General features: G+C 45.9%; 1 protein-coding gene across 3 annotated transcripts; it reads left to right on the top strand.

Annotated features, from left to right (window-relative positions):
- The first annotated feature begins 8,171 nt into the window (after positions 1-8,171).
- Nudt4 (nudix hydrolase 4) lies at positions 8,172-24,317 on the top strand. Of its 3 annotated transcripts, XM_038314583.1 has the most exons (6): positions 8,172-8,236; positions 8,427-8,647; positions 18,591-18,701; positions 19,704-19,748; positions 21,354-21,441; positions 21,677-24,317. In XM_038314583.1, exons 2-6 carry the CDS (start codon positions 8,552-8,554, stop codon positions 21,877-21,879), a joined length of 543 nt encoding a protein of 180 aa, XP_038170511.1. In that variant the 5' UTR covers positions 8,172-8,236; positions 8,427-8,551; the 3' UTR covers positions 21,880-24,317. The 3 variants fall into 3 exon arrangements, with proteins under 3 accessions (XP_038170511.1, XP_038170510.1, XP_041910183.1); XM_038314582.1 differs by lacking the exon at positions 8,172-8,236 and having other exon boundaries at positions 8,370-8,647; positions 21,357-21,441; XM_042054249.1 differs by lacking the exon at positions 8,172-8,236 and having other exon boundaries at positions 8,371-8,647.
- Positions 24,318-27,684: the final 3,367 nt, after the last annotated feature.

Genomic DNA, 27,684 nt, shown 5'->3' with positions numbered 1-27,684 from the left:
AGCTAGCTTGCTGCTCTCTCAGGTGTGTGTCAACTCACCCAGCATTAGGCAGACACTTTTACTTAAAACCCAGATAACGGAAACAGTGGCTAACACCCACTGCCCATGCCTTTCCAGCAAGCCCATGTTTATCAATTCCGTCCAGACTTCACCAACAACAGAGTGGAGCAGCTGGGTGACATTCCGGACTCCGCATCGGAACCCAGCAGAGACCCTCTAAAGTCTTCCTAAACCCTGCTTCCCTGGACTTTTGCATCACGCTCTCCAGTTGCTTTCCACTTAACTTTTTTTGTTGTTGTTGTTAGAAATGGATCATCAAGTTTTTAAGCCATTCTACCTGTTTCCCCAGAGAGTTTCCAATTATCATAGTTTGTCTTTATAAACCCAGAGAGAAGAAAACATGAAGACGGTCGATGCCACCAGTTGCTGGGCGTCTTGCTTTTTGGCCCAGTGTGCACGCACTACCTTACTGTTCCCACATGGCTCTAATAGATGGCATCGCTAGAGGGTCCACGGTCACATGGCTGTCGCTTCTGAGATCAAATATCTCAGAGCAACTGTGTTCTTCCATTCCAAACTTGGCATATATACATAGAAGTGTGGGTGCCCACAGAGACTGGTGGAATCTATTCTATCCTGCAGGATCAGAGTTACAAGCAGTTGTGAGCTGTCTGACATGGGTAGTAGGAAATGAACCCCAGTCCTCTGCAGTATAGCAAGTGTTCTTAACCACTGAGCTACCTTTCCAGAACAGGTTAAGTGACCAGTTATATAAAAGCTGAGCCTGAAATAAACACACACACACACACACACACATCCACGCATCTGTAGGGTTGGTGTGCTGGCTATTTTTCTTTTCTTTTCTTTTTTTTTTTTTTTTTTTTTTTTTTTTTTTTTTTTTTTTGGTTTTTCGAGACAGGGTTTCTCTGCAGCTTTAGAGCCTGTCCTGGAGCTAGCTCTTGTAGACCAGGCTGGTCTCGAACTCACAGAGATCCGCCTGCCTCTGCCTCCCGAGTGCTGGGATTAAAGGCATGCGCCACCACCGCCCGGCTGTGCTGGCTATTTTTATGTCCACTTGACGTAAGCGAAAGTTATCTGAAAGAAGGGAGCCTCAATAGAAAAAATGACCCCATGAGATCCAGCTGTAAGGCATTTTATCCATTAGTGATCAATGGGGGAGGACCCAGTCCATGGTGGGTGGTGCCATCCCTTGGCTTGTGATTCTGTGTCCTATAAAAAAGCAGGCTGAGTAAGCCAGGGGAAGCAAGTCAGTAAGCAGCATCCTTCCATGGCCTCTGCATCAGCTCCTGTTTCCAGGTTCCTGCTCTGCCTGAGTTCCTGTCCTGCCTTCCTTCAGTGATGGACTAGGATGTGGAAGCATAAGCCAAATAAACCCTTTCCTCCGTGAGTTGCTTTTGGTCACGGTGTTTTATCACAACAATAGTAACCCTGGGGACAGCTGGAGACAAGGCTCAGTTAGTCCAGCAGTGGCCCAGCATGCACAAGATGCCCAGCACCACAAAATCCCCTCCTGGAGGCACATATTTGTAATCCCAGCACTCAGTGGTAGCAGCAGAAAGATGGAAAGCTCAGTCATCCTCTGACCACACAGCAAGGCCAGGCCAGCCTGGGCCCATGAGACCCTGTCTCAAAAAGAAAAAAAGAAATCGTAAAAATGTGCCTGTGTACTGATGGTTTCCTTTTTAAGTCTCGTGGATGCTTTGGTCCAGGAGAAATACTGAAGACTCTCCACGAACCTATATTTTTGTACACCGTGTGAAGGTGTATTGCTGTGGTTGGCGTAAGGAAAAAACTGAATAGGCAATAGCTGGGGAGGAGGTATAGATGGGGTTTCCAGGGAGAGAAGGAAGAGGGAGAGAAATTTATGAAGGCAGGGCTACCAGACAGAGAAGAAACAGGAGTTGCAAGACTAAAGGGGTAGCGCTGTGTGACAGAACACAGATAATAGAAACGGGTTATTAGTTTAAGTTGTAAGAGCTAGTTGGGAATAAGCCTAAGCTAAAGGCCAAGTTTCATAATTAATAAGAATTCTCTGTGTCGTTATTTGGGAGCTGGCGGCCAAAAGAAAAATCTGCCTACAGTATACTTTATGTATTATTGATTTTTTTGCTAATTTTTTTAAATGTATATTTTAAATTAACTCTTCAAAAGTTTCATGTTTGCATGCACGGCATTTGGTCATCATGCCTAGTCCTCTCCCAAGTCCTCTCAGGTCGCCCACCATCCTCTAGTCTGTGCCCCCCATCCATTTCTTTTTTATTTTTATTTTTTTGATATACTATAATTACATAGTTTCCCTTTCCTTTTTCTCCCTCCAAACCCTGCCATATACCTCTACTTTTTCCCTCCAAATTCATGACCTTCTTTTCATTACTTGTTAATACATGTATGTATGTATGTATGTATAGACATATATATTCCTAAATATAACCTGCTCAGTCTGTATAATGTTTCTCATATGTATATTTTCAAGGCTATTTGGTATTGGGTAACCAACTGACTATTTCTCCCATTCTCAGCATTCCTTAGTTTCCTGTAGTTTGGTTTGGGGGGGGTTGTTTTGTTTTGTTGTTTTGATGTTTGTTAGTTTGTTTTTGAGACAAGGTTTCTCTGTAGCCTTTGGAGCCTGTCCTGGAACTATTTCTAGTAGACAAGGCTGGCCTTGAACTCACAGAGACCCGCCTGCCTCGGCCTCCCTAGTGCTGGGATTAAAGGCGTGAGCTGCCACACCCGGCAAGGATTCCCCCCCCTTTTTTTTTTTTTTTTGGTTTTTCGAGACAGGGTTTCTCTGCAGCTTTTTTAGAGCCTGTCCTGGAACTAGCTCTTGTAGACCAGGCTGGCCTCGAACTCACAGAGATCCGTCTGCCTAGGATTCCCCTTTTTAAACATCAACACCAACATAGCAGTTGCTTAATATGAAATATTCAGTCTGTGACTCCAGGTATCCAGAACCAAATGAGGCTGCTACAAACAGCTTTCTACAACAGCTTCAGTTTATTAGAAAGTGGGTTAAAACAAATTCCACGTATTTGACTAATTAGCATGTCTCTTTCTTGTTGTTGTTTTCGTTTTGAAAAGTGAAGAATTGGTTATATAGCAAGAAAACAAGCATCTGAGGGTGAAGCCGGAGCCAGCAGGAGCAGCTGCCCTGAAGTCTCTGAGATCAGCAAGTCAAGTCTTTGCAAGGAGATAACTCCTAGGCTAGTGCCTTTCCCTGACTGATAAGGACCGGAGAATTGCACTTCCCAGTAAACTTTTTCACCAGCTAGAGGACAGCTTAGAAACACCCAGCTTTCTAAACAAAGGCCTGATGGGGGAACAGGAACGGAGGGAATAGGAATTCAACTGCAGATGCGAAAGTCCGGGATTATTCACCTAAGTGAGGAGTTTACAAACAGGAAGCTAAGAAAAAGAAAGCTAAGAAAAACAGTCTGCATTCAAAGTTTTAATAACATTTGGATCTATATGTAGGCATTTTCAACACTTTTATCTTAATTTTAAGTCTTTCTCACGTGTGTCTTTGTTATATTTTATGGTTTGCAGTGCTAAGGGCTGAATCTGAGGCTTTAAATATAAACTAAAACCATGCTCTACCACGGAAGTCTATGTCCGGACCCTCTTCTTTCTTTTCTTTTGGGGGACAAGGTCTTCCTACGTTGCTTAGGTTGGCCTTGAACTTGCTGTGCTTCCAGGGGTCTTAAATTTTTGCTCCTCATGCCTAGTCCTCCAGAGTAGATGGGGTTAAAACAGTGGTTCTTAAACTTTCTAATGCTGCGCCCCAACCCTAGAATTGTTCTCATTGCTATATCATGACTGTATTCTTGTTACCGTTATGAATAGTTAATGTGATATTGTGACCCCCGTGAAAGGAGTGTTCGACCTCCTCCCTAAGGGGTCTCAACCCACAAGCTGAGAGCTGCTGGTTTACAGGCGAATGAGTGCTTTTGTGGCCTTTTCTCATCAGTACCTCTGTAAAAGAAACCACACCATGTCAGAGCAAACAAAACTGTAATCTAGATTTCCACTTCCATTTCCCACCGGGCGTCCCCCGCTTCTGATCTCCACTGAGTTCCTTTCTCATTTTAAAAAGAAAAGAAACTCCGCGTCAGAATGAAACGCGCATGAACTAATAGTTACGGTGTCATAGACACAGAAACCAGGCAGGCATGGCAGAGACCTGCCCAGGGTTCCACACTCTGTAAAACAGGGAATAAATAATAAACCTGCTGGAGGTGGCAGAACAGGCCTACAGTCCCAGAACCCTGAGCCTGAGACGGGGGACCGGGACTGTGATCCAGGTCAGCTGAGATACAGAATGAGCTGGAGGCTGACCTAGGTTTATAGACCGAAACCCTGACTGAGAGAACAAAAGCAAAACAAAAATAACAAAGCCCCAACAGCTGTCCGGTAGGGCTGGCTGCAGCTGGGATGACCGATGAGCTCCTGCCATGCACCAGCAAACACGAGGAAGAAGTGTTTTCATCTGCAGTAGAAAGACATCGTAGAGAACTGTTTCATGATCACAGTTTCACCAAGAGAAAGAATTCGGTTTAAAGCAATGCTGGGATCCAGGACAAGGCAGAACCCTTCTTCCCCCAGGGGATCCTGTTCCAAGAAGGGTCTGCTACCTTCGTCAACAATCCATGAGAAAAGACACTCAACAGCCAAGGTTAAGCCATTTCCCTCTCTGGAGGTTCAGAAAAATTGGAAATAAGGTATGAAATGGCACCGAGGGTGCTAAATTCCAGGTAACACAATACCGCGGTCAACGAACTAAACAGACATTAATCTGAAACCGGACTCGAGTCCCCTGAACTGACCGGTATTGCTCAGTCCTCACTGGTTCTGCAGAAGCCAAACAGCCTGTCTATCTCGACTGTGATCCAAGCGGATAGGATCTAAACCTCAAACGGTGCCTAAGCTCATTTCATATGCGTAAGGCTGGTTAAATGATCCTGATCTTAAACTGGGAGCTTTGCGCTGGGCGCCCTGACCCACGAGAGCCGACCAGGGCAGATGCAGCCCTGGCATTGAAGCTGATCTTTTCCTATTCCCATTTCAGTCAGACCAGCCTCCTTTTCTGATGGAAAAGGTTGTTCTTGCAAACGCTATTCTCTCAGATAATTGCAAGTCAATTAGTAAGAATGCATAAGAACTAAAGGAATGTTCAGTTTAAATAAAATTTATAGCAGTATTTAAGACCCCTTCCATCCAAGGTTAAACTCTAAGCTTTCTCCAAACACTTCAATACTCTTCTAGCTTTTGGATAGGGGAAGAAGGGACTTGGGAGAGCTCTCCAATAAAAATCCCCCTGCAGGAAAACATCTCAGGCCTGGCCTGTCTGTCAAAGGAGACTGGTGCTAGCGGATTCAAGAGTTCAAGGTCAGCAGGCAGCATAGTGTAAGCCTTTGATCCCATAACTAGGGAGGCAGAGGCGGATGGATCTCTGTGAGTTCAAGGCCAGCCTGGTCTACAAGAGCTAGTTCCAGGACAGGCTCCAAAGCTACAGAGAAACCCTGTCTCGAAAAACCAAAGAGTCATCTTGAGCTGAACAGTAAGGCTCCTTCTCAAAGTAACAATTAAAATGCCTCGTTGATAACATGTGTTTCTTCAAATTCTCTGCAACTTCAAAGCACTTCCAGAAGCACAACCTTGTGCAGAACGCAACAAATCATACTCTTCCCATTCGAAAGATGAGAACAGCTGAGGTTCAAAGACACAAAGACACCCCCTCCCCCACAACGTGTAGTCATTGGGACTTGTAAATTTGGAAGGCAAAATTTTCTTTTTAACCAAGTCTAGTGCCTGGAAGCTAAAACAAGGCGCCCCCCCCCCCCCCCCCCCCCCGCTCATACTCATTCGTTACCTGTTGAACTTTTTCCCTTCAGCCATTTGGTTCCACACATCTTTCCCGGTTCTCTTAACTCTAGCCCACACTTCATCTCCCCTAACTAATGAATGAGAAAGGAGGCTGAAGAGATGGCTCAGTGGCTAAGAGCACACCCAGTTTCAGATATCAGCTGTCACCAGGTGACTCACAACCACCCTTAACTCCAGTTTCAGGGATCTGATGTCCTCTTCTATCCTCTAAGGGCACCAGACACACAGATGGTGCAGGTATGTAAATGCAAACCCTGTAGGCAACACATCCATACACATAAAATAAACCTAAAAAAAATGAGACAAGTAAATCTGTATTTAGTTCTGGCATCCGATTTATTGAGCACCAACTAAAAGTCAGATCTCTGAAGGATTTGAGCAGAGGGAAACGGAATCTTCAACCATTTGAAAAAGCATCACATCGAAGCCAGGCATGTGGGAACATGTCTCTGATCCAGCACGTGAGAGGTGGGGGCGTCAGAATCAGGAATGTGAGGCCAGCCTGGGCTACACGGGACCCTATTTCAAAACAATACAAAACTAAAAAGACCGCTTTATCAAGAAGAATCAGTTATCTAAATACGGGCACTCACAATGCCAGTTCCTACTGAAATTTCTAGGTAAATGCGCATGTAAATACTGGAACTAGTTAAACTTCAAGCGACTTCAGAAAGAACAGCTCGGAAAATGCCTCTGTACAGACTTGATTTCTAATTGTGGTGAAGCTTCATTTCTTAAACCACTTATTCAACATTAACTCATTCTCCAAATTTGCATCTGCTAGGCTCTGAGAGTAAGGCAGGCACAGCAGTCTCCAATCAGAGTGCCCTAGTTCGCCGAGACAGTCCTGCACTCAGCCTGTCTCGTAGCCTGGGGCGCGAGCTTCCGGTCTCCTCCACAGCCACACTGGCCTTCTTTCATTTCTTAGAGCTCTGCTCCCTTCCTCCCTCCCTCCCTGACCTTTGCATAAACCCCAATTCTCTTCTTCAGAGTTCGGCTCTTTGTTCTTAGCGTCTCCACCTCCCCTTGCGGCCTCAGCTCTTGTCCTGCAGCTTGCTTCTTTCCCCTCGGGTAATAGATCTTTGAAGCCCACTCCTCCTTCGACCGCTTCACCTCGGCTCTTTTGTACGTCCTTCTGTGATTGGTCACTATTTCTCTGTTTTTAGGTTCTTATTCTCCTGGAGGGGCAGGGTCTGACCGGTTTTGTTAGATGCCACAGCCTGGCACACCGGAGGCCTTCCAGGAATGAAAAACAAACGGATGTGGCTGTCTAAACAGTTCTGTGGGAAGCTGAGCGCTAGTGGGTTCGGGGGAGTTGGGTTTTGACCAGTCTTGCCTTCAGATCCAAAAGTATGGAGGGGGGGGGAACCTTGAATTCCTAATTCTGTTTTGGCCTCCCAAATACTGGGATTACATACTTGGGATTCCACACCTGATTTGGATTAGGGGTTTTCTTGAATTCCAGTGATATCAGGCCTCCTACCTTCTATCTCGATGACACTGAAATATGGGGAGTTGTTCCATGTGCTTAAGATTGTAAGCTTCCAAACAACAAAAATTCCACTGATCTCCTTAGAATGAGATACACACAGAAAAGTAACAGCCGTAGCTAGTATTCACGAAAGCGATCTGGAGGGTGAGCCGAAGTTTGGAGGGGGATGCTACGGCAGGGACAACTGTAGTACAGATCATTTCAAAGCCTCTGATGACGACTCAAGAGGATATAATGTATCCTCATTGAGAAAAAGGAAAGGGAGGGGGAGGGGGAAGGAGAGAGAGACAGAACTCAATGAACTTAACCTTTCGAGCCTGCCCTGGCCACGCTAACCGCGAAGCTTCCGCAGTCCCTGCAAAGGCTCCGGGCACCTCGGGAGCCCCTCTCCGGGACACAGTTCTGGGGTCCGTCCCTACGGGGAACCCCACCGGATGATTGACACGGAGAGCAAGCAGGTCTCGGCTCGCTTCCCTTCCCTGGCCAGACACAAAGCGTGTCCCCCCTCCGCGCCCGCTCCAGCACCCGCCCGCACGCCCGGCAACGCTGGTAGAGCTCTAGACGGAGGCCGCGTGCCCCGCCCCGGGCGGGCAGAAGCCATCACCCGCCCCCACCCCTTCACTCCCTCTCTCCCTCCATTCCCCGCCCCCGTCCCCCCTCCCAGCAACGGTCCTGGCGCGCAGGCGCGATGGCGCGCGCGCGCAGGGAAGCAAGCGCGCGCGCGCGGGCCCCCGCTTAAATGCAGGCGAAGGGGGCGGCGCGCATCCTCGGCGTCGCTACCCGCTCGGCATCGCCGCCTCCAACTGTCTCCGCGTGGCACGAGCCTGGAGCCGCGCTCTTTCCCCGGCGGCTGCGGCGGCGCAGGCGGCGACGGCGGCAGGCAGGGAGTGGCTGCGAGCGGCGGCGGCGGGCTCCATGGAGAGCGGCGGGCGCCGGAGCAGAGGCGGCGCTTCCAACGCTGCGCCCCGGCTGCAGTGACCCGCGTCCCATCCCGCGTCGCGCCGGCCGCCCGGCCTCGCCGTCCGTGTCTGCGCCGCCGCCCGTCCCGCCGGCGTTCGAGCGCCGCGACTCTCCGCGTCCCGACTCCCCGGCGGGGTGGCGGCGGCCGGGTCCCCACGGTGGCGGCCGGAGCAGCGGCAGCAGGAGCCCGGCTCTAGGATGAAGTTCAAGCCCAACCAGACGCGGACGTACGACCGCGAGGGCTTTAAGAAGCGGGCGGCCTGCCTGTGCTTCCGCAGCGAGCAGGAGGATGAGGTGAGTGTGGGGACAAAGGCTGGCGGCGGGGCTCGGTCCCGCACCCCCTGCAACTCCCGGCTTGCGGGTCTCGGGCAGCCCCCTCGCCCGGAGCTGCAGACCCTCCGCCGGCCTCGCCAGCTTGCCTTTTAAGCGGTCCATTAGCTCGCAAGCAGTTGGTTTCGTTACAAACATATACCTCCTTTTACCAAACGGCCTCCGTTTTTAAAGTTTTTCTGACGATCGAAAGAAAGATGGCCAGCGAGAGGGGTGGAAAGACGCCAAGAGGGACAAGATAGGCCAGAGACCGGGCAAAGTTGCCCTTTTCGGCACGGTGATCTCTTGCTCTTCTGGTTTCTCAAGGCTGCTCTGCGGTGTGGCTTGACGTCTGGGAAGGAGCGGTGTGTAATTTTACCCCTCCGCATTGGATTGATACGGGCTTTGGAGTGTTCGCTGAAAGGGCGATTTTTTTTTTTAATTTCAGTTATATTTGTTCGATTTTGAAAACGACTCTGTTTTCAACTTGATCTGAGCGGTTAAGCCACTTGGTAGCTGGGGGAAATCTTGTAGCATTGCCACGCCTAAAATGAACTGATAGAGAAAAAGTTAAACCGTTCCAGTTCTGCTTCCATAACCGTGTCCTGTAAAAGACCAGGCGTAAAGTGGGGATGGGAATTTAATGGCTTCCTCGTTGCTAGCCCCTAAAGTTGTGGTATGACATAGCATATACTCAGTGGCTTAGTTGTTATATTAACAAAAGCCGCGTGCTTGAGAAAAATTGTGATCTTTAAACCGCCCCTCCCTTTTTTATTTTTGAAGAAACAAACACTTCAGGTTGATTTGAAACCTTTTAGTGTTAAACCCGAGTCCCGAAGGAACTTCCAGAGAAAGGTCTTTGATGTGGTTCTACTTAGGAGAGAAAGAAATACAAGGGCGTTTTTGAAAGTGCACAAAGAAAGACGTCAACAAGCGTTAAAAGCAGTTTACCAAAGGGGTGAGGGGGGGCGGGGGGTGCCTTTGAAGGAAGGGCCGTGTTAGGGCAAGGCAAACTAAATATAAACGCATAGAATAACGAGTAGACCCAGGGTCCCGTCTGACTTGTTCGCAGCTCTGCTACCATGTTTTTAGTTTGAGCGTTTACAGTGTGTTAGGTACAGCCAGGGGAATGATGGTCACATTTGATCCTTTTAGCACTGGAGGTAGCACTGGTCAGCCCTGTTTTATAGCTGAGAAGAAGGCTTTGAGAAGTACCTTGCCCAAATGACAGAACTAGGAGGCGGTAGAGTCGGAATCAGGATCCAGTTCTTATTCCAAAAAGCCGGTGTCTTGGTTAAGGGCGTCTGCTCAGCGACCAGATGCTCCATATCATGAGGCTAACTTCAGAGCCTCTAAGTTACCTTTGAAATGGTGCCGTGAAAAGCTGTTGAAAATTCAGGCCCAGTTTTTCATGTGGTGTGTGTCTGTCAGTCTGTGTGTCTCCCTTAGGGGAAGTTTTGGAGATGGGAGAAATCAAAATGATATAAATTTTGGGTCTGGCAGAGCATTCTTGACGAGTGCTTCATAAGTGACCTTCAACAAGTCCATGGGTTGGTTCATGTGCTGCTTGGAAATTGCTTCTGCGGGATGCAAGGGACCTGGGCTAAAAGAATACAGCTCCAGGTGGAGAGCTTGCCCGGTAGGTGGAAAGAAGCCCTGGGTTCAATCCTGAGCATCTCCCTCTGTCTCTGAAGTTGCTGTAAAGTAGCTCCTACGGCCTCTTTTCAAAACGAGCCCAGACAAGCGAGAGGAGCAAGACTTGGAGTAAGTTAGAATCCAGTTTCTAAAACTCTGGCTTTAGAACCTGTAGGCTCGGAAACCTAGTGAATCAGCTTGTTAGGGGATCTGCTCTGAGGGAAGACTCTGGAATTCTCCAGCACACACAGCCAACTTTGGACATCTGGTTTAGCTCTTCGGACTCTGTTGCTGTGGTTGTGTATGGTAGAGGTTCTTTCTATTATCTGATAATTACAGAATGAACTCTTAGCAGAACAGCAAGATGTCTAGGAGAGATTGGGCTTTCCCTACTGGAATGATATTATTAGCCTTCCAAAGCTGCTTGAACCCACCTCTCTAGCTGATGGGTAAGAAATGCTTCTCTACTGGGTTAGGAACTCGTAAGTCCTGGTTAGGACATTTAAATGTATGTTTTAAAGATGAGAGTAACTTCAGATTTTAAAAAAAAGAGTAATTACTGTTTGACCCTAAAAGGCTACAGAGAGCTCCCGTTGGCTTCCTTGAGTGCTGGGATTACAGGTATGAACCTTGATGCCCAGCTAGAACAGGTTCTTCTAATAGAGTCGTTTGCTTTTGGGGGTGGGGTAGTTTTAAGTGCCCCCCTTTTTTCTTCATCCTGTTTGGTTTTCTTTTTCTTTTCTTTTTTTTTTTTTTAATTCTTATTTTTTGGTTTTTCGAGACAGGGTTTCTCTGCAGCTTTAGAGCCTGTCCTGGAGCTAGCTCTTGTAGACCAGGCTGGTCTTGAACTCACAGAGATCCGCCTGCCTCTGCCTCCCAAGTACTGGGATTAAAGGCGTGCACCACCACTGCCCGCTTGGTTTTCTTTTTCTGCCTTAAGAGGTAACATAGCACAGGAAGTTAGAAGCCAGCGACCTTGGCATGGTGCTGGGATGTGCCAGGAATCCCAGCGTTTAGGAGACTAGCCTGGGTTAAATAGTAACACCCTGGGAGCGGGGAGTAGAATCAGGCATAGTGGTGCACACCTTAAACACCAGCACACAGCAGAGGGGATCTCTGTAAGCTTAAAGGCCAGCCTGGTCTACATAGTGAGACCCTGTCTCAGAAAGAACAAGCACCAAATTTAGGTTGTCCAAGCGACTTGTCCCAAGGTCACAGAATTCAGGTCTGCTGTTTCATATCTAGCTAGTTCTCTGGAGAAGCATCATCTTCCGTGTGACTTCCAGACAGACCCCTTAAATCCAGAGTGGCTGGCGTACTGCTTGTGTAGACAGAGATTACAGTAGCATTATGAGTAGGTAACCATAAATAAATTCCGTTGAACATATTTGCATATATATTTGAACAGTGGTGTAAAAGTGAAGTTTTAGCTGGTAAGGAACATATTCTGTAGTGGAAGATTAGGTGAAATACCCAATGTGTTTTGATGTGCTTTGGGTTTGGAACCCACTGTGTGTCATTTGGAATTGGATTTCAGTAAATGAGAAAGGAGAGACTAAGCATCCCAAATAGAGGATGACTTGGGGCTGCCTTCTGCAAGGGCGGTTTGTCACACAAAGGGATAAAAACAAACAAAAAACAAAAACAACTTAAGAGCCTTGGTAGAGGGTTTAACTCAGTGGTGGAATGCTTGCCTAAGGGGGGGGTGGCACTTGCCTTTGATCCCAGTACTCAGGAGGCCGGGGCAGGCGGATCTCTTGTGAGTTCGGGACCAGCCTGGTCTACAGAGCAAGTTCTGGGACAGGCTCCAACACTACTTAGAGAAACTCTATCTGGGGGTGGGGGTGAGTGAGTAGGATCATTGTCATTTACCCCTGGCAGTCATCTTTATAGGTATTGGCATACTTGACCAGCGCGCACAGCACCCCCCACTCAAGGTACCTTTTAAACAGAGTGAGATAAGCTCATCAGTGCCTATGACGCCCCAGACCTAAAACAGGACCTTGTAGGCCACTAAACCAGCCATTTCTTCAAAGGGAGCATGTCTAATATTTGCATCTGTTTTGCCTTAGGGTGATTTCAGGCGCGTTCTGTAGCCTGGTGGGTTAATCTTTTCTTCGGTATCAGGGTTTATGGGGATGATTGAATGCCTATTTGCCTTCTGTTGGCTGTGCCTACCATCTTTTTATCAATTAGCACGTTCACTGTGTTCTACAGCTAGTCGATGTCTATTAGTTGTGGTAGGTCTCTCTGCAGAGAGCCTTCAGTGGTGAAGCGAGCTTGGGGTCAGTCGGCAGTCTCTGAAGGCTGTGTAATCCTAAGAAAGTGTTTGCGGTTGTGACTAGGTAAATGGCTTCACCGCGTGCGCGCGCACACACACACACACAATTGTGCTAACGATTTTAGATTCTGCGTGTGCAGAGGATGTTTATCAATCTCCACTTGAAAAATGGTTTGTTTGCGTGTGTGTATGGGTGGGAGAGGATGCGTGGAGATCAGGGTAACTCTGCGGGTTTCCTTCTTTCCTTTCTGATACTATGTGGGTCCTGGGGATTGAACTCGGGTCCTCGGATTTGTCAGCAAATTACTTTACCATTTCACTAACCCAATCTGGGATTTTTTTCTTGTTTATTATTTGTTGACAGTATCTCCCTCTGTAGTCCAGACTGGCCTTGAATTTTATACAGTCATCCTGCCTCAGTTTCTAAGACTCTAGGCTTGAGCCCCTGTATCTGGCTTCAATCTCTGTTTGTTTTAAAGATGGGGGTTATATAGCTCCGTGGTAAATACTTACCTAGCATGTAAGAAAGACCCAGCACTGAAAAGGAGATTGATTTGTTTGTAATGAAAAAATGATGAGAGGTGGGTTGCTTCTAAAGAGTTCATAAAAAGAGTATACTTAATTTTATCAAGTCTTTCCAGGATAGTTTTTATTGTTGAACATGAGTATACATACATGCTTTTCATCTCTGCACTGGCCAGCTTGGTCTACGTTGGGCTCCAAGCTACATTTCACCTTATCTCAAAAGAATACCAGAGCCAGGTAGGGGTGGTGCACTCCTTTAATCCCAGCACTTGGGAGGTAGAGGCAAGTGAGTTCAAGGCCAGTCTGGTCTACCAGAGCTGCTGAGTTCAGGACAAGTAGGACTGTTGTGCAGATAAACCCTGTCTAGGAAAAGAGAAAAGAAAAGAACAACAAAATGAATACCAGGGCTGCAGATTTGGCTCTGGTAGAGCACTGGCTTCTCGTGAGTGAGGCTGGGGGTTGATCTCTACTGCTGTTCTCCCGCCAAGCGCGGCACTGGGGTTTCTCCTCTCTCTCTCTCTCTCTCTCTCTCTCTCTCTCTCTCTCTCTCTCTCTCTCTCTCTCTCTCTCTCTCTCTCCTCCCCCCCTCTCCCCTCTCTAGACCAGGCTGACCTTGAAGTCACAGAGATCCTCCTGCCTCAGCCTCCCCAGTGCTGAGATTAAAGGTGTGTGCCACCACCGCCTAGTCAGACCTCAAATTCTTGATCTAGTCGCTGCCCCCTAAATGCTGGTGTCGTGAGTCTGTCACCTTTTTCCTTCTACTCCTGAGTGTGGCTGTGCCCTCATTTCCACTTCATGGAATATTCAAGATGAGTAGGCGAGTACTTAGAACGTACTGGTTTTCAGGTCTCTGCTGTATTTATATCACATCTCTTAACCTAGTTAAGCTGGTAGTTGGATGTGATATTTCTGTATTGCTTGTTTAAATTGATCCAGTTTTGGGGACATACATTTGATAATGGTTTGATCAAAGTTAACATCTTTTAGAATATCAATAGATTCCTGGTAAACTATTGGGTTAGGCTAAATCACTTGTCTAAAATTTATGTAGGCCTGTTATGGCTTGCTTTATTTATTTATTTATTTATTTATTTATTTATTTATTTATTTATTTATCGAGACAGGGTTTCTCTGTAGCTTTGGAGCCTGTCCTGCTAGCTCTGTGGACTGGCTGGCCTGAACTCACAGAGACCTGCCTGCCTCTGCCTCCTGAATGCTGGAATTAAGGTGTGAGCCACCACCGCCCAGCTGTTAGAGTTTTCTGCTAGTTTCAGCCACAAAAAACGAGCCCACTGCGAGGCTTCTTTTCCCACCTCCAAGAATGTGAATGCTTCGAGGAAAAGTCCTTCATTGGTCCATCCAGTGTGTTGAGCCATGCCTTGCTCCCTGGTGCAACCCCTTAAACTAGAGGGCTGTGCTGATTTTTATTACTGTGCACAGAGGTCCTAGTAACCTCTACCCGCCTGAAGATGAAGGATGACAAAGCAGGACTGAACGGTGATCTTCTGTGCAGTTATCTATTACACCTTTCTCCTAGTCTGAAGAGGGTGCCCCTGAAGTGATACGGATCTTTGTGATCTAGGATGTGGCACTTGGAATGGAGGGTTGAGGTACTGGATTTTTTCATTTTGTTCGATAGTGATGCACTGCATGTGGCCCCTGCTACCCACACAGCTTCAGGTCTCCATAAAGCGTGAAAGGTTGAAAGTCTCTGGGTTTGAGGCAGTGTAATTGGCAGATCCAGGGCTTATAGGTGCAGATGAGATGCTTTTAATGAAATGTACTAGATTGCAAATCTGCTGTCACCAAACATGGACATTAACAAATCTCTTTTCAAGAGTGAAGCAGAAGCAGGAGGATCTGAAGTTCAAGGTCACCCATGGCTACCAGCTGATCTACACGAGCCCATTTCAACTGAAAGGTGGTGGAGGGAAGAAAAGGAGGCAGAAAGAATGGATATTGGGAATGCGGTACCCATTGACCTAGACGCCTAACTGGCTTTCATTTTTTAGGGCTCTGACAATCTGAATACCAATGGTTTTGAAATTCCTTTACTAAGTAATGGCTTCCTTGGAGCGGCTTGCCAGCTGCACGCACTGTTCCGACCCATTGTAAAAGATCAAGGAAGTCACTTAGCACAGAGTTGTGGGGCGCACCTCTTACCCAGCCAGCAGTACCAGAGCATCTCTCACTCTGACTGACATAAGAGGCTTGTGACTGGGGGTCAGAACCAGGGGTCGTTGCTTACATTACAGGTCCTATGGGGTGCACTTTAAAGCCTAATTCGTTTGCCAGCCTGGGTACAAAGGGCCAACACCCGTGACTATTTTAATAGCCTCACTGAGCCTCTTTTAGGTAACAGTGTTATTGAAGTGGGATTTGCAGCCTCGTTCTCCTCAATAGAGTTTGAACATAAAGACTTCTTCCCCTGTAGGCTATAAGTCTTTACTGCCATCCTGTCTCCATTCTCAGAATTATAAAGCTAGCTGTCCTCTGTGAAGAAGCAGTTGTTGGTGAGCTGGTTGAGCTCTGCAGGCAGGAGAGCATGGAGCTGCCTAGGCCAGAGTCTCGATGTTTAGTCCTGCAAGACAAGTGTTTTCCATGTAAACAAGATCATTAACAGGTGCCTGTTCTCCAATCAATGTGTGTGTTAGGTTCAGACCCATGTATTCTAATACTGCAAGATTTGTTTAACTCTGGCTCCTTGGTGTCTAACTGAACTTATACCCCATTTGCAAATATTAAATTTAAAACTTACTTGGACATGTTGCCACCACCCTCAAAGCAGCCGTAAGTGCTTTTTCTAAGGCTTTGCCAGCTGTTCTGTTGGTGCAGTGTTTCCATGGATTGGCCACTCTTTGTCGGTGACCGCTTAGGAGTGGTGTGGGCAGCTCAGCAGTGTTCTCCTAGATCCAGTATGGCAGAACAAGGCTTTAGAGGAGCTGAATTATTATGGGCAGCTGAAGCTCTCTAGCCGGGGCAGGTTGAGTCTCTAGCACCCATATGGGAAGCTAGGCATGGTGACATACAGCTCTTGTGGGGTGTGGCAGTGGTGAAGAACAGGCAGGGCAGATCCCAGGAGTTGGCTGACCTGTCTAGCCAAAGCGGTGGACACCAGACTTAGTGAGAGATCTGTCTCTAAAGAAGGTGGAGCAGGGTGGTAGTGCACACCTTTAATCATAGCACTTGGGAGGCAGACGCAGGGAAATCTCTTGCCTTTGAGGACAGCCAGGCCATGGCTACACAAACCCTGTCTCGGAAAAAGAAAAAAGACACAAGCCCTCTACCTCTGTCCTGCACACTCATGTATGTAGACACACGATCGTTTCTCACATAGTGAGCACCATGTCTCTGAGAGCTAGAGAGCCAGCAGCCTCTCCAGCAGATGGGAGAAAACAGAATTGCTAGTGTCTCTGTAAAAAAGCCAATATCCACATTGGGAATTAATTTCGGGGTTGGGCATTACAGAGAGAACTTCCTTGGTGTGCTGGTTAGTTTATTGTCACCCCGACAGGACTAAGAGGGAAAGGGGACCTCTGTAGTTGCAGTGCAGATTGGCCTGAGGCCACGTCTGTAGGAGATTATCTCGGAGATTATCTCAACTGAGGTTAGGGCAGACCCAGCTACTGTGGGTGGCACCATCCCTAGGCAGGTGGGTCCTGGTTGTATAAACTAGGTGAACACAAGCCAGCATTGTTCCTCGGTTTCTTCCTCTGTTTCTGCCCGGACTTCTCTCCATAATCGATTATGACCTGATTATGGCCAGATTAACCCTTTGCTCCCCCAAGTTGTTTTATGGCAGCAGCCGAAAGCCCACTAGGACATCTAGCGTGTTTGCTCAGGCACCCCCAAACAAGCTCTCAGTGTGCTGTTCGTAACCCACAGACCAGTTTAGACACGCTTCGGCATACTGCAGTAATTTTGCGGCATTTTGTTGAAGACGGTTAAGACATCTGTTACCTTCACAAACATTTGGTGGTTACCGCCTTAGGAAAACTTGAATGGGTCTCAGTTTTCCATTTGTATGACAGGTGTGTAATACTCCTTCAGTGTTAGTAAACTTACAACTAGGTCCTTAAACTCACTTTGTACACGAGGCTGGCCTTGAACTCACAGAGATCCATCCACCTGCTGCTGCCACCCAAGTAATAGGATTAAAGGTGTACCACCAAAACCCAACTAGAGTGGGGTTTTTTTTTTTTTTTTTTTTTTTTTTTTTGAGATAGACTTTGGGTTTAATGCTGGTTCTTGGTCAGAAGTCTGTTTCCTGTAAAAGACCAGCTAACTATTTTAGGCTCGCAGCCCACGTGGTCTGTTTTCAATAACTCTGCTGTGACAGCGACGTAAGAAGCCAGCAACAGTGAGGGATTCTAATAATCTGAATAGTACATACTCCCAGCTAGCAGGTACTGCAGAACCCTAAGCATTGAAAGCCAGAGGAGTCTCAAGGGTAGCTTGTATGACATACCAAGTTCCTGTACAGCAAGATCCTATTCAGAGAGAGAGAGAGAGAGAGAGAGAGAGAGAGAGACCCCCTTTTTTTCTTTGCTTGAACTGTTCAAAACAGGGAGGGGGGCTGTCGTTGCAACCTTGTTCAAGACCATAAGATCACAATGTTTATCTGACTTGCTTAATCAAATGGCTTTGGGATTTTCAGGCGCCTCTTTCTGCCTAAGCCTGAGCATCAAATGACATTGCCCAGCCAGTGGCTGATCGTGCGTTTCCCTGGTCCTGTCTCACAGCACTGTCTTCAAGAACAGGGTGGCCAGCCTGTAGCTGTGTGGCTCAAGGGTAACTGACGTGGGGCTGTGGCAGTGGCTCAGTGGGCAAGGCTGGGTTTGGATGCCAGCATCCATGTGAAAGGGTGTATGGGGCCACACGCCTTTGACTCCAGCCTTGGGAGTAGGGGAAATAGAGAGATGGGCAGGTCCCAGGGACATGTTGGCCATCCTATGTAGCCAAAAGGTGAGCTCCAGGTTCAGTGAGAGACCCTGTCTTTAAAAGTGTAGGGAGTGATGAGAACACTACTCAATGTCCAGCCTCTGCTTAATCGTGCATGGGAATACATGCCACATGCATCTGCACCCTTCCCCCCCCCCCCCCCCCCCCCCCCCCCCGCCAAATAACTGATGTGCTGACCACAGAACAGATTCTGCGCTTCTTAAATCTGGTGTGTTAAATGATCCCATGGGGCCAGGTGTGTACATCTGGGTTCCAGGCTAGCAAAAGCTGCACAGTGAAACCCTGTCTCAGTGACCCACCCCCAAAATAAATGAGTGCATAGGTGCAGGATGGTTTAATGATGTGACTGTCAGTGCTACCCCCCATAGGCTGTCAGTTGGTGTGTATTATAATGTGTGCCCTTAATAAATCCAGTGAAATTTAAAAGTAGATTGGTCTAGAATCCAGTTGCAGCCTTGAAAGTGTTTGGAATGTTGTATCTTAGCTTCTCAGGGCTTCATTATGTGGTTATCCTGGGTCTTGCAGGTGCTGTTGGTGAGTAGCAGTCGGTACCCGGACCAGTGGATTGTCCCAGGAGGAGGGATGGAGCCAGAGGAGGAGCCCGGCGGTGCTGCTGTGAGGGAAGTATATGAAGAGGTGAGAGGGGTATTCTATGTTTTACACACTGTTGAGGGGTTTTACATGAGGGGCTTCTGGCTTCTTGCCGGTAGTAGAAGCGTTGTTATCTGGTACAGTGTTTATAAGTCTATTGCTATAGTTAACATTTTGCTTAAGGGGTTTCTGTTTGGTTTTTACATGGTAAGCATCTAAAATCAATGTGAACCTTCTATAATTATGTTAACATGCAGCTGTTGATTAGACTTGCTGTTTGATTAGTGATCAATGCATGGCAGAATGGCCTTGCCTGAGAGCTAGATCAGTATTGTATTGAGTAGAGACAACTGTGTACCATAATTTTTAAACTAATAAGAAACTAATTGCCAAGCGGTGATGGCACACACTTTTAATCCCAGCACTTGGGAGGCAGAGGCAGGAAGATCTCTGAGTTCATTATGTCTTAAAATTTTGTAAAATGTGTCCCATCCTCGTGCACAAAATCCCAGGTGGTCTGCTTGTCCCTTGCCTTGAGGATGGAACTTGCTTTACTTGTGGGCAAGACCATACAAGGTGTAAGCATGCCTGTGCTCTTGGACTCTGGGGGTACATAGGAAAGGTTTCAGAGTCTTGACAGATGGGAAGTCTCCCTGAGGGAAGTGCTTCCCAGCTTCACACACAGGAAGCAGCGAGGTTGCTGTGGAAACGGGGTGAGGAGTTAGGACCCTTCAGCTAGTGGCAGCTAGAGAATCACAGCTCCTGAGCGCTGGCAAAGGGGAAAGAAGGGGTGAGTCTGTTAGTTCTTACAGAAAAGTCTAATTTTTATCACCCTTGTCTTTGGGGGAGGAGGGGATAAATGGAAATCAGCCAACAGGCAATCAGGATTTGTGTAGCAAACCATAGGTAGTGGGCCTTAGTACAGCCAAGAAATTTCATGATTAGGCAATAACTTGCTAGGGAACTCCTGAGCTGTTTCATAATAATCAATGTAATTATTATGAAAGATAAGCTTTTTACTTACCAACTTTTTTTTTTTTTAAATAGGCTGGAGTCAAAGGAAAACTAGGCAGACTCCTGGGAATATTTGAGGTGAGTTACAAAATAGCCCCCACTTTTCCAGTTCCTAATTCTTTCCTCACAGCAGCCTGGATCGGTTTCCTCAAACTATCAGTAGGCCAGTCGGTGAGGGCGTGGGGGGGTCCCCCTAAGTTTGCACACACTGGCGTTGCCATGGTTACCTGTATCTGACCATACAGTGAAGCTGACACATAAAGACCACCCTCTGATTCAGTGTGCACCAAGGAATAGACAGCATGGTCAGCAGTCCCAGTCCCTGTCTTTGGTGTGACACCGCACGGCAGAGAATGACTCCAGTATAGGGAGCAGATGCTGATGGCAGAATGGAATTTTTTCAGTGAGGGGATTTGAAAGTGATCGGTACTCAGAACGATGGGGAAAAGAGGCCGGGTTCTGAAGTCTGTTCATCTACTATTCTCAGACGTAGATATGCGGTATGCCAGGAACAGGGGGACTTTCCCTTAGTTAGCTCAGTCTTTCTGATGGACCCATATACATTTTTTTAAGTCTTTAGAAATTAAAATGTGTTACTTGGAATTAATGACTCAGCAGAACACAGTAATTAATAATACAATATACAAATGGCCTTTGGTCCCAGCACTCAGGAGGCAGAGACAGGAAAATCTGAGTTGCAATGACAGGCAGAGCTAGCTACACAGAGAAACCCTGTCTGGGGATGGGGGGGTGGCTGGAGGCTCAGTGGTTTAGAGGACCTGGGTTCAATGCCCAGGAACCTCACTGAAGCTTATAACTAACTAATAACAAAAGTACCACTGCACATAATAAACATTTTAAGAACGGCTCTTAAGATAGTACGCTTGGTCTCTGTACATTGGCTTTATAGTTACATAGTGCCATCTCCTGGCTAAACTGAGAAACACAATTTTTTCTGTGTGTGGACACACCTAACATCTTTAGAGCCAGTTTTTGAGGAAAAGTCATAATAGTTAAAGAGACAGTACACTGTTTAACAGAGCCCATCAGTCAGCATGTCCTGCCCATCAGGAAGTATCACGGCGTGTGCTTCCCACCACAGCAGTGACCTTAGTGACTTGTGCAAAGCAGTAGGAAATGCAGACTTCACGGGCATAAAAATAGGAAGAGGGATTTCGTTTTTAGATTCCATTCAAATCTCAAGGTTTTCTTTATCAAAATAGTTGAGTATATCTAAGTGAAAATGTCAGTTTCCCATTTTAGCGATTTTCCCGTTGACAGTGCTGAAACTCCAGTTTCTGATGCTGAGATGGCCTCTAGTGCAGGCCGCGGCTGGTGTGCGCCACCACCCCAGGCAGTTTGTCTCTTCCCTCAGCTGGCTGCTGCCTCAGCCCTCCAAGTACTGATTTTAGAGCCATGACCTACCGTGTCTGTTTTTCTAATTAAACAAAAGTTGTTCGTATATACACACACGTGATTATACATGTATCCATGTAGAGGTTAGAGGAGAGCTTCTGAAAACAGGTTTTCCCTAAACATCTTGAATGCCAATTTCTAAATGTTCCTGTTACATGTACTCACTTCTGCCTAGCTTACTATACTGTGCACTTATACAGGTTTCCCACTGAAAATTCATCCGTGGTCAGCTCCTGTGTATTAAAATGCTTTGTTTTTCTATTCAAGCAGAACCAAGACCGGAAGCACAGAACATACGTTTATGTTCTGACAGTCACTGAAATATTGGAAGACTGGGAAGACTCTGTAAATATAGGTGAGCCCCTGTTCATTTGCTTAGTCACTGCTGACAGCCTTCCAATTCACCTTAACTGATTTCTGGTTACTCTTCTGAGAGGTCAGGTGAATCTGAATTACCGCACTCTGCCATGTGATGTCATTTAAGAAGTCGAAGGTCACTGTTTGGGGGGGAGGTGAGGGAATACTGTGTACTAATAGGGCATGCTTTTTAAGACTGACCTTGCAGTAACTACTGTTTTACTGTTCTCCAGGAAGGAAGAGAGAGTGGTTCAAAGTAGAAGATGCAATCAAAGTTCTTCAGTGTCATAAGCCTGTCCACGCAGAGTATCTGGAGAAACTAAAGCTGGGGTGTTCTCCAACCAACGGAAATTCCACGGTCCCTGCACTCCCAGACAGCAGTGCCTTGTTTGTGAGCGCTGCACAGCCCTCTGGGGTGCCGTCCAGTATAAGATAGAGAGCTGGGCCTTCCCCATAGTGTCATGTCACAGACTCTAACACATCTGGCTGCTGCTGGCACTCTGAATTGGCCATGCAGCGATTCGAATAGTTTGCATGTGTTTCAGATGCTTTCAAGTCTTTTAAAATAAACAACAAAATAGCATAAAAATAATTTAAGACGCCAAAGCCATGTGGGATTTCTTCTAGAGCCTTAATTGTAACTTTGGTTTTCACTTTTTAATGGCCCTTCCCCCTCCCACTTCTGTCCACTTGACATCATTCTGCGGTTTGTTTCGCCAGGTCAGATAAGTTGTTGGGTGTATGTTTTCACACATCCCCCATTTTTTTTTTCTTATAGTATCACGTAGTCACCAGATCTTTGTGTTGGGAACTGAGAAAGATTCTCAGTATTTTAAGAAATATATCCACCTCAAAACATTTTTAAGAAGACCATAATTTCCATTTGTAAACTGCAGATTTGGGCTGTTTTGGCTTTTTTTGGTATGGTCCTATAACCTTTGACAAAGTACTTCAGATCAGTATTTCTAAGAAATTGAATGTTCATAAACAGTATTATCACTGTCAACCTACCATGAATATTTCCCCTCTAACACAGTAGTGATTCAATATAAAATATAGAAAGCTCATCGTTTTAGGGAAATACTGTCAGCAACTTGCATGTGGTTGAGTGCCTCTCATCCTGAAAATGTATTTATAGAAATTTATTTAGCATGCTCAGTTGCCAGTTCCCTTTCTAATCCTTTTAAACATAGAATATATGTATATATTACAGCCACATTTCCCTCAATGGAGACTGCTCTTAAAGTGCGTTTTTCAGATTTAGTGACATCTCCAGTTAAATTGTCAATGTGCCGCAGGATTATAATGTCGCCTTCAGTCCCAGTCAGTGATGTCTGCTAATCAAATGGCCATTCCTGTTCAGCCATTCCAGGCCTAAGACAGAGAGCATATTTGAAAGCATATTTCAAATTTGTTGTATGACTGTCGGTGAGTGGTCTGTCACATCAGTTACCTGGGGGGAACTAGAACATAGGAGCCAAGACACCTTGTCTTTGCTCAATCCTGTGAAAAAGAGTACCTGGTCTAAAACTCATGTACATCCTCTGAGGTCAGAGGGAAAGGGAAGCCTTCGACAGATGTGTGATGGGGAAGAGGAAAAGATCATTCTTTATGTAGCCATTGTTAACCTTCTGTAAATATTCTAACTGGCAAGTATAAAACAGGGAAGGACATTAAGACATTGTTCTGTAACTTTTAAACCTTTAAAATGTAGTCGCTGCTGAAAAATGGTCCTTCCACTTAAGGAAAACTGGTTTTGAAGATGAGCTTGTGCCACAAATGCAGCGGAACTAAATAAAAACGTTAGTTTATAAATTAATGCTGCCAAAAAAAGAGTAAAGCAGAAAAACTCAGCCAGTAGCATTCACTCTGAATTATGTAGTGTGGTCACACATGATCGTTCAGACCTTTTATATTTTTCTCTGTACAGGTCGTGTATTCTGGTCTTTTGTTTTTTATAAAGGAAACATTTTAAAACCCACAGATTGACATTTTCTATCAGTTGCCAACCCCCCCCCCAATCTCTGCAATTTCTCTATTTACTAAACACAACAGAGAAACTGGACTGCTTTGTATAGAATACTGCTTCCAGCTAACAAACTATCACCAGTGCTTGGGGGTTTATATGTACATGATATTCTCAGAGGTAACTGTGCATGAACTTATTTTATAAACTCTTGGACTGTGTATTGCCATGTAAAATATGTACAGTATTAATGTCAGCCATCTCTTTAAAAGTTAGCCTATAAATATTGTTGTATAATTCCTTCGGTCAGAAACATTTGGACTAAGCCATGTCACCTGGGTCAGGATTTTCTTCAGTGCCGTTTAGCAAACCAACTATCTTTAGTCTATGCAAGTAGCAGAGAGTTTTCAGAATGCAGCTTCACTCGGTGTCGCCAAGGGCTCCGTGATGCTCTTCTGGAACCCAGACCAGCAAGACTAGAGGAAAAGAGCTGAGGCGACCCAGTCCTCTGAAGAGTTAGCTGGGTCTCCTAAAGGTGGTATCTCAGCCCTCTGAAACTGCTGTTTGTGCTTATTCGGGAAGTAGCTGAATGAAATTGGGCAGCTAAATAAATTCTTCAGTTCCATGTGCCTCCTAAGTAAAACACACACACAACAAACAAAAACCAGAAAATAAGTTGTTATTGATTGACTTGCAGAAAAGTAGAAACTGCCCTGTGTGGGGCTTTTGTAAAGAAATGGCATTTTCCCACCAAGCACGTGCCATTCAGTTCTTTGTCAATCACATTGTAGGAAGCAGAAAAGGAAGAAATGCTTTGCATGGTCTTGTTAGAGGTGGTCTCATTCTAACTGGTGTAAGAATCTTGACTTTTTTACATTTGGAAACATCAAATAAAAATGGAAATACAATCTGTGTGGATTTCCTTTTTTTTTTTTTAGCATAAGCAGTGTTTTCAGAGTTAATCAGCTTTCTGAAAATGTGTCAGCTGTGTGCTTTGCCCAGGAGACTAGAGATGACTTGGGTTACAGTGCTAGCTGCTCTTCCAAAGGAACAGACCTGTGTAAGAGAGGCCCATAACCTGTAACTCCAGCTCCAGGGTCTTCCGGCCTCCACAGATAACCGCGCACAGCCATACTCTAATAAGTGAGTAATATTGATCTATTCAACCATCCCTCTGAGAACCTGCCTGTCCATCCATTGAACCTCACATACCAAACACTTGTGTGCTTATGACTGAGAGCAGGGAGTTCAAAGGGGCTATCATGAAAGTGTTGCCAGTCTAACAAACTATCTGACCAAAGATTAAAAAGTTTTTGGGGGCCCAGGTGGCGGCGGCACACACCTTTAATCCCAGTACTCACAAGGCGGAGGCAGGCAGGCCTCTTGAGTTTGAGGCCAACCTTTGGCCTACAGAACAATTCTAGGACAGCTAATTAAGACTGTTGAAAAAACAAAAAGTTTGGGCTGGGTATGGCGGGTCATGCACTCCCTTAATTCCAGCAAAGGGACAGTCTGAACTAGCACTCCAGGAGTCAGGGCAAACCCAGCTCCAGGGGGAGCTGACTAATGTGGCCTCTAATCAGGCACCTACACATAATTAAACTTTTCAGGGATAGCCCAGTCAGTAATGAGTGTGCTTGCTAAGCAAGCATGGGACCCACATTCTGTCTCCAGGAGCCACGTGAAAAGCCAGGTTGTGACGGTAATCCAGCATGGGAATGGCAGGAACAAAGCCAACCTAGCCTAAGATAATGGCAGCCTGTCTCAAAAAGCAAAAACCAGTAGAAAACAACTGAGTAGGAACAAAACCAATATTGTTCTGCAGGCTCAAAGTCCTCTGAGCTGGATCCTGAAGAATTTCCGTGCTAGAACCAGGCACAATGGCACATACCTTTAATTCTAGCAGAGGCAAGTGAAGTGGACCTTGCCTTGAGTCAGGCCAGTCTTGTCTATATACTGAGTTCCAGAACGATCCTGAGCCAGGCATGGTAGCGCATATCTATCTTGATGGCCAGGACTACACAAACCACCTCAAAAGAACAGAATTTTTGCGGTCATTGGGGTGGTATTCCCAATTGCTTCAATAAAGCATCTGCTAGCGCACAGTGGTTTCCTTGACAAGGATCCTTCATGACAAGTGGATCTTAGGAATTTAGCAGCCAAAAAGTACATCCCTAAAATTCAAGTTTTATGGCATTTTTTTTGTCCTAGTTACTTGCACAGATGTCATCTCAAATAAAAATTAAAACCATGGCCTACTGAGTATTCAGCAAAATGGATGGGCCTGCACATCAAAATCAAGCTACAGGTAGCCTGAGGCTGGAGATGGCCGGAAGGCACAGCCACTAAACCTGGCTCTCCTCCCATTTTTAGTACCTTCCAGGCCAATGCCATTGGCTAAATTCCAGCAATAAGATGGCAGGTTCCCTAAGGCCTATGTTAAACTTGTAAAGTTACAGATCTTTTCTTGTCTTTTAAAAGATTTTGTCCTATAAACAAATAGAACAAAGACCCATCACAGTACTTGCCTAAGTATGCAGGGAAGGTCCTGGGTTCAAGCCTCAGTACCACCACAGAAATGTGTAGCAGGAAAGGACCACTCTTAGAACAGACACAATGAAGAGGAGGGTGCAGGGTGAAGGAAATAGACAAATTATCACATCCAATGGGTATAGATTTTTATTATTTATACTTCTTTGAAATTATTACATTCAACATGTTTTCCTTTTGTGTTACTTAAAATATAAACCCTGATAGAGTTCTTTAGGATAGGCTGCATGCTTTGTAGCTAAACAAAACGATGTTCCCAACACCAGAAATACATTCCAATAAAATAGAACATTTCTTATGGAATACTGAGTTAGGTACCCAATTTCTCATCTCATTTTGTAATTTGTATGTGAACAGCTTTCCTATACTGTGTTCTAAAACTCTGCTGCTGCAGTAATACAAGCTGATGTAGTTAGTCGCCAAAACTCTCAGAATGTCATACGGCACCACTTAGGTCTGCCTGGCTGACTGGACACAAGCTATCTTGCAGGACACCCGACGTTCTTCACCGCCCTCGAGAAATGCTAACCACAGCTTCTGTGTGGTTTTAATATGCCAATTTGCACTGAGACTTATCTTACAAGTACATTCCTGGTCTAGTGTAAGGTTTTCAGTATTATATACAGAAGACTTAAGATCTGAGGGAACCAAGAGTGTCTAGTCTCACAGTGAGCGGAAAACAGATGACAAGGCAGAACAACATTCAAACCACAAAGCTCAAACTGACACCTCAGGGCAGTGGTTCTCAACCTCTGAGTCGCAAGCCCTTTCTTGGGAGTCACCTAAAATATTGGAAAACACAAATATTTACATTACATCAACAGTAGCACAATTGCAGTTATTAAGTAGCAAAGACAATTTTCTGGCTGGGGGTCACAACATGAAGAACTATACTAAAAGGTCGCATCATCAGGAAGGATGAGAACCACTGGCCAGGGTTTCAAAACTGATTTCAAGATCCCAGTTGGGGAAGAGCTCTCTATGCAGTCTGGAGGTGTCTGTCTGGCCTGAGTCCAGCGCTGCCTTTCCCCAGGACAAGAGCTGCCACTATTGTGCTGTGCCCAAGCCTATTGTTCCTATTGTCCCTTCAAGAAAATGTCCAAGCTATCCATTCACATCCGCGTGCCCAACCAGTGAACTTGTCAAGTGAATTTCTTCCTTCAGCTAGGGCTAAAAAAGGTTCATAAAAAACAGGACCACACATGGGAACAGGTAGGCTGGGAGTGACTTCAACCAACTCTAACAGAAACAGTGATACAGCATGTCATCCTTGTGGGTTTCTGCTACTCGGTTCCTGCCAGGAGGTTCCCGAGCTACGGTGGCTCAATCTACTACTGCCACATCTTCAGAGCATTCAAATGTTGCAAACTACTTCTGTGTGAATATCCTGAGTTTCTGAAATACTGTCATGTAACTCAAACCACTTTTAACCGACCATTCAGTGTTGGCTAAGAAACCATGGGCCAGATGTAGTGGCTAGAATTCTACCTTGACATGTTGCCTATTATTAGTCTTTTAGGAAAAGTCCAGGCATATATGATGGTTCTTTCTTAAAACAAGTTGAGTACAAGTCTCACTAAAACAACAGGGATTACAAAAAAAAAAAAAAAAAAAAAAAAATGTTCTGCATGAAATCAGGAAATCCTGATATAAAAATGGGAAAGCTAAACCTCAGTGCATACTAGAACCCTGTGTGTGGTTAACGTTTAAGTCACTGTGTGACAC

The sequence above is a fragment of the Arvicola amphibius genome, chromosome 17 (assembly GCF_903992535.2).
Source record: "Arvicola amphibius chromosome 17, mArvAmp1.2, whole genome shotgun sequence".
NCBI lineage: Eukaryota > Metazoa > Chordata > Mammalia > Rodentia > Cricetidae > Arvicola > Arvicola amphibius.
The sequence above is the reverse complement of the archived record's forward strand: the minus strand, read 5'-3'. Positions and strand labels throughout refer to the sequence as shown.

What these genes read in the sequence shown, in the direction of transcription:
- Nudt4 (XM_038314583.1), top strand. Translation starts at nt 8,552, where the DNA reads ATGAAGTTCAAGCCCAACCAGACGCGGACGTACGACCGCGAGGGCTTT. An exon ending in GCAGCGAGCAGGAGGATGAG is followed by an intron (nt 8,648 to 18,590) that starts GTGAGTGTGGGG and finishes TGGGTCTTGCAG; the next exon opens with GTGCTGTTGGTGAGTAGCAG. An exon ending in GGAAGACTCTGTAAATATAG is followed by an intron (nt 21,442 to 21,676) that starts GTGAGCCCCTGT and finishes ACTGTTCTCCAG; the next exon opens with GAAGGAAGAGAGAGTGGTTC.